Here is a 6,902-nt window from a genome sequence, read left to right on the forward strand (position 1 = left end):
GTCCCACGGACGGAAATGCTGGTGGTTGAAACAACGGCTCAAGGTGCTGTGTAGAAAGGCTGTGTCAGAGCCAGGGAAAGAACCCGCAGTGTTTAATACTTGCTCTGGGTTTTGCCAAAGGATCATCTCTTAAAAGCTTAAAGAGGCTCTTTAGGCTTTAACATACGAAGTTCACAGCAAAGAGGCCATCGTCACCCCATCTCCATCTACCCCCTTCCCCATGTACTTTCCTTCTAGCAGATGGAATAGGGAAGACTCCAGAAGTACAGACCTGAGGTCCATCCTCTGCATCGGAGGTCTCCTCTGAGGATTACTCAACCACGTGTGCCAGGGCTTTAATTAGAGGAGTGGAGTCAGTGCCTTTACATACAGGACATGATTTTGCATCAGTTAAGACATTGAAGTTAAAAAATGTTTGGGAGTGGCGGGTTGTTTTTTTAAAGCAGAATATACACGTTTTGGCACACTTACACGTTTTGGAACCTGTCACTGTTAGCTTCTCAGCCCTGTGTGTGGTCCACCAGGAAAAGACTGCAAGAGTCATGCCCAAATTTTTGGGTATGCATGGCAATTTCACTTTCAATCCTCTTCGTATACCCTCCATATATCTCCAATATCTTAAAGTGGGGGCAGCCCCATTTTCTCAGTTCCTTTAGGGCTCAGAGTGATCCTTCTGGAGAGGAAGGGTTCCTTCACTTCCTCCACCAGTGATGTGCCAGGGAAGCTGAGCTGTGAAAATCTCCTGGAGTGGTGGGTGAAGCCTCCTCCTCCACCACCACACCTCCCCCCGGAGAAGAGGTCATTTTTGTACCATGAAGCTGGCTGATTGACGATGTGGCTGTGCAAGACACTCAGCAGCCTGGGCTTTGCTGTGCGTGGGGTTTTCTTTCTGTATGGACAAACTCAGCTATTGTCCCTGCAGCTGGAGCCTTGGCTATGCTGGATGGGGTGCCAGCAGGTCTGGGGGGGCTTTGGCAGCACAGCAGGGACAAATTTAAACCCTAAAGCTGATGTGTCATGGGTGGGCATTTACATTTATTACCATGGCTACCATTGGAGGAGAGGAAAATGCTACCTGCCTTTCCAAAATGGCAAAAACCAGCTGCAGAAATCACCCTGCAGCTCCCAGGCACAACCCTCTTTCTTCCCCATAGCATTTGAGGGCAGGAGACCTGACTTCAACCGCCCCGACATTACAAATGTCTGCTGTCTCTCCCCAGCATTGGCAGATTATTCACGCTTGGGGGTCCATGTCAGTCCATACAGAGTCCTGATTCATCCTAAACCGCTTTGCTGGCATGCGCTGGATTAAGCGCCGTGCACTACCATGACCTTAGCAGAGACAAGGCTAAAGTGCACAAAGACAGGCTTTGCCTAAAACCCAGACATCTCTGACCGAATACATCCCTCTCTAAAGGTCCCATCCCACAGGGCCAGCAGCAAGCAGCAGCTTGCAAATGATGCGGAGGTCATATCCTCTTCCTAGGACTGATACTTCTGGCTGAAATCCACTTATTTCAGGCTACAATGGATAAATTATCCCACTATTGGAGTGAATGCAGCACAACCTCTTTTCTCTGAAAAACTGTGCTGCCTTAACTGTGTACATTCTTACATGGCACTGACCATTTCCTAACCTTCCCAAGCAGAGTCAGGCTTGAATTTAAACTCAGGTTTAAAACAGCAGTGAAGAAGGGACAGACCACCTGAGCCTTCCTGGGCTGAACCACGAATTACACAATATAGCACTTCTTTGCAGGTTTAATGTACCTTAACTCTGCACAGTATTGTGGTCCTTGCACGGACTCCTTTGGTTTCGTACCCTTCCCCTCATGGAAGTACAGTCAGGAAAAGGCACCACTGCAGCAGTCTAACCTCATCCATGCCAGGAATTGTGCTGGTGTCAGCTTTTGGATGTTGTTGCTACTGAAATTAAGTAAGATCGCTAGGAAATGTGTCTAGAACAGAGATGGAGACAGATCTGATGTGGTGATGAGCACAAGGAGCCCCAGGGCATCACTTCAATTACGATAATCCTATTTGTTGCTCAACCTGAAACAGGTTATGCCAGGAATGATGTAAGGCATAGCCGGGCCATCCTGGGCTAGGGACTGTAAAAGGCTCTCCTCTTGAGGGCTTTCTTTTTTACAGCCTTATTTCCTATAATCTGTGACAGCCACAACACCCAGACTGCAACCGGCAGAACGCAGGGATGCGCACTGGCAGCGGCTGAAGGAATAGAAAGCAAAGCCTGCTGATCTCTGACGATGGCTCGCGCTGGGGGTCTGAAAAGGCTGCTTTCTCGCCTGCTGATGGGGTCAGTGCCCTGGATGGGTACACAACCTCCCTCCTCCTGCTGCCATTTCACAGCTCAGAAGCCGAGACAACCACCGATCAGGTACTAAGATGCTGCAAAACACAACAGCCTGCTTGATAAAGCCCAGGGTACCTCTTCAAGCACTCATTGTAGCCCACTCTCCACTAGCTCCTGCACATGAACTGGGACTCAAAAGGTTGGCCCTGAAGTCCAGAAAGTCCCAGCCTGTAAAATAAGACGGGTTTCTACATCATTTGAGCAGAGCCAAAGTCAGGGCAGCTTCCCTGTGAAACAAGGAACAAGATGCTTTTTCCTCTAATAAAGTGCAGTCTATCAAAATAGACATCAAAGGGAAGGCTCCTGTCTTCAGTAAGATTTTTCTTTTCCCCCACAAAGATGACACCCTAGCCTGCATTTAAAATAACACAGAGCTGCTGTCTTGTGACACTCAGGCTTCCATCACGTCAGCAAAGTGCCAAAAACAAATCTGAAGGAAACATGCAGTGCAGATGTGGCAGCCTGAATGCTCAGTGAGGGAACAAAACCAGCCCACTCCACTCGAAAAAAATTAGATCGAAGGCTTGTCACATTTACTTAGCTAGAAAAACCCACAGCCATCTGAAGGGCATGACAGTGATCCCAGCTTAAGGTCCATGAAACACCACATCTGAGCTGCATCCAGCCACGGCAGCAGAGGAGCAGCTTCCACGCTCCTGACACAAGAGTATGGGATCGCACATCCAGGTGAAGGATAAAACCTAAATTTATCATTTTTTAAAAGCACTTTTTCTGGGCCGCTCAGGGTCTTTGCACTTAATACTGTGTGGCTGCTCCAATGCACAAACCTTCCTGCCTGCATCTGCCCCGGCACAAGGCAGAGGGGCGTTAGGCTGGATGGGATGAAACCCAAAACTCCTTTCTGCTCCCTGGGGTCACCAGACTGCTCCTTCCCTGCCCGGGGCCAAGCGCTGCTTCTCCGTTTGCTGGGAGGGGGAACAGCCATTTCCAGTCCCCCAGCACGGGGACAATGCCACGTCTGTGGATCCTAGTCATCAACCATCTACGGGCTGTTATAAAGAGCATCATTTATTCCACTTCAAGAGGTCTGTGATTTTCTGACCCAAAGACCCTCAAAACCTGCTTGCCGGTTTAGCCCCTCCCCATCCAGCCGACCTGAGCAACGTGGGCTGCAGCGTGCTTAACACACCCACTAATTAGGCAAATCCAAAATATTTACTGCTCCCCACACCCCTCACCCCGGATCCTGTTTGCCCCCAAGAGCTGATGCAGTGAAGCCACAGCATGCTCAAAACACTTATTAACCATCCCAAAGATTCTCCAGGACCTGAAAGAAATCCCTGCACTCTGCTGGAATTTGGTGTTTTACGCACAAGGCCACCAACCAATTAGTGCTAACTTCTAATTAGAAAAACCAAAGCCACAGGAGAGCCTCCATTTTTGCCCATGGAGCAGCACAAAATAATTAGACTCACCCTGAAGTTAACAGAAAGATTATAAAACTACAAGCCTATCCCCACTCCAATCCCTGCTGTATCGAAGGTAAGATTTTGTTGGTTTTCTTTTTTTAGTTTTATTTGTCTTAGACAAATAATTCTTCTTCCAGGGAGAATTACGAGGAACATCAGGTGGACCGTATGAGTCACATCTCCCACTCCGTTCCCAGGTGGTAGAGACATGGAAGTGTCCTACGGCATGCAAAGCCCCCTGCTCTCAGGGCAGGGACCCAGCTGGGCACACAAACATCTTTGCTGTGCTCCTGCTTGCACAGGGAAGCAGAAGTGCAAAAACATCAGCAGCATTTAGGAAACCATTTTTAAAACGATGCTAGTCAGAGCAGGACTTTTCCCGCGACTGATAATCCAGCAACTTCAAGGAAAGATTTAAAATATTAAAGACTAACAGGTAGAATTAGGCAATATTTTCCAGTGATCTCTGGTTTCTCTATCAACTTTTCAAAAGCCTGACTCCCTGGAAGGAGGTACCATGCCCCTCCCTCCGGACACGTGCTCTTTACTGTCCTCCTTACCTTGTCACTGTTTCTGTATTTGCCCCATTTCTTCAGCATCTTCAGCCACTTGTCCACACGTTCGATTTCCTGCTGTTTTTGCTGGTGCAAGGGGGAAGAAGACAAGACAGATTTAAGACAAAAAACCCCAACAGATACCTCCTGAAAACACAAAACTTCATTCTCTTTACGTTTACACTTCTATGCAAAGACCTGGCACTGGGGATGGGAATAATCCACAGGTGTTTACAAGAAGTGGCAATTTCAACCTGTGGTAATTACAGCAGCATTGGTAAAAACAATGAGACACACAGACTTAACATGGTGAAAGCATTTCCAAGAGGAGTATTCTTGACAATAAATCCTTTGCAGGTTCAGCTAGCCTCAGATAGTATCATCATATCAGACTGGCAGAAACGAGGTGCTACTAAGTCCCAGTTAGAATCCTAACAGAGGACATGCTCCCAGCTCAGGGGAGATGAGGATGGAGATGACCATTACCTACAATCCTCATCGCTTTCCCTAATATGTGCAACCCCCTTTTCAAGCCACAGCTGCTGAGCACTGTGCCAAAGCAGAGGGAAAAGCCCAAAATTGCTTTAAAAGGTGCGATTTCAGTGCAGTGTGGGGTAGGGAAGATGCCTGACCGAGCAAAATAAAAGCTCCAACCGCCAGGCATCGTGCAGAGATCCCACCTCTGCATGTGCAGCAGTGACCAGAGGGCGCTGGCTGCCTGCTTCGCTCTGGCTTGCAGATTTGTTTCCTCAAAACCCAGCCCCTCCCCAGCTGGTGTGACAAGGATCCAACACCCACGATGATGGAGACTGATGGAGACGGCAGCAACAATAAACTCCTCCAAGGCCGTGCGGATCGGCAGCTCCTGCTCGCTGGAAAAGCAAGAGGTCACCTGTTACAATATGGGCAAGAAAGGATGCAGCGGAACACAGGGTGCTGCAGCTCAGGGACCACCTTGGGCATGTGAGGAGATACAGCTCAGGGGGTTTGTGCCTTTCCCACAGCTGTCCCCAACAAGGAAAAGGCAGAGGAAGCACCCAGCCAAAACCCCACTATCCTACGGGAGCTGCTGGGGCGTAAACAAGCACTGGACATCACTGGAAATCCTGGGCATTAAGCTACACTTCAATACACACTTGATCAACAATTAAGGAGGGTAGAGGGAATTTCTGGAAAACCCTCTCCTGCACACAAAATAATATTGTAACTTTTTGTTCAGATTTGGAATAAAGATAGATCTTTTAACCATTCTTCCCAGGCACAGGGTATGCATCTAATTCATCTGTACTTTGCTTAAGATGGCAATTTCCTAAGGGAACCAAGACTGATCAGGCATCTTCTCATCTCCTCCTATGCCTCCCTGAATCATCAGGTGCAAATACAAGAGCCCCTCCCACCATGGGCCTCCAGAGAGGCACAGGAGCACCAGCCTGCATGTTCTGACACCAGGCTTGTGATGGGAAACCATTCCTGAGCCTTGCTTCGCAGCAGATTCAAAGAACCAGAGTGTTTGAACATGTGTGGTTGAGGGAGGAGGCACATCTAGTCTTTCCTCTTGCACTTGGGATAGATCAAGCCACAGAGCAGCTTATAGGAAAGACGCTGGGTCTGCCATGCTCGGTGTAGACAGATGGTTCAGACACCTGGATCAGAGAGGACAGGAGGTGGCAGGAGGACTTACTGCAGGAATCCAAACCGGTCTGTAACTTTATACAGCGTGAAATTGGCATCTTCCCATGGGTCAATCTGAGCTCCCTCCTGCCTGCCCTGAAAGCAGAAAGGACATCTGTGAGCCAGCATCGGCAATGCCCCAGTGCCTGCATCCCAACCCCAGTGCCTACATCCCTCTCTCCCCACACGCTAGACGGCATTGAGCCAGGAGAGCAAAACCTGCTCTGAAGAGACAAATACAACGCAGGCAAGAGAAAAATGCACAACTTCATCCTGATGTGCCTCGGCTATGGGCTGGGAAGGGCTGTGCATCAGAGAAACCAGTGCCGTTGGGCACAAGCCATCCTGGTGTTAAGGGAGAGTTAAAACACCATAAGCCCAGGACCTTTCAGTATCATGCTGAGCACACATGGGATCAGTGTGAAACTCCGGGGATGTGCAGGCAGAAGCAGGTAGGGAGAGCTGGCATAAAGCCTGAGGGCATGAGGGTTTCTGGAGCGATGCCTGCAGGGAGGGCAAAAGTGCTTATTCGAAGCATTCCTAATTGTTTGAATAGCTTCAGCCTTAGCCAGCATGTCAGGGAGAAACAGGAGGTTGGTACCTTCTCATACTTGGCAACGATCTCTGCTTTTTCCTGGGCTATTAAAGACTCTATATCTTTCTTCATGTCAGAAGCTGTAAGGCAAAAAATAAAAGAGGGGAGAGGTGGGTAATGTGTAAATGTGTACACAGCAAGGAAGTATTTTAGGAAAGTGCTAATAGAAAAAACCTTTGCTGACAACTTCCCATAGCTAAAATTAGGCTGAGGTTGAAAAGCCCCTGTACAAAGCATGCATAGAGCTTGCCTGTCTGCAGCAGAACTGCCAGCTCCCC

General features: G+C 48.7%; 1 protein-coding gene across 1 annotated transcript in view; it reads right to left on the reverse strand.

Moving 5' to 3' along the window:
• LOC104507895 (USP6 N-terminal-like protein) overlaps window positions 1-6,696 on the reverse strand; it is a 22,487-nt gene extending 15,791 nt beyond the window's left edge. The window contains exons 1-4 of the mRNA XM_010149328.1: window positions 6,631-6,696; window positions 6,040-6,125; window positions 5,188-5,230; window positions 4,365-4,445 (exon numbers count right to left, since the gene is read on the reverse strand). Coding sequence (XP_010147630.1) covers window positions 4,365-4,445; window positions 5,188-5,230; window positions 6,040-6,125; window positions 6,631-6,696 — 276 coding nt within the window. The remainder of the gene's footprint in view (window positions 1-4,364; window positions 4,446-5,187; window positions 5,231-6,039; window positions 6,126-6,630) is intronic.
• Between the last annotated feature and the right edge of the window lie 206 nt (window positions 6,697-6,902).

Source organism: Eurypyga helias, unplaced genomic scaffold, assembly GCF_000690775.1.
Source record: "Eurypyga helias isolate BGI_N326 unplaced genomic scaffold, ASM69077v1 scaffold10613, whole genome shotgun sequence".
In the NCBI taxonomy this organism is placed as follows: domain Eukaryota; kingdom Metazoa; phylum Chordata; class Aves; order Eurypygiformes; family Eurypygidae; genus Eurypyga; species Eurypyga helias.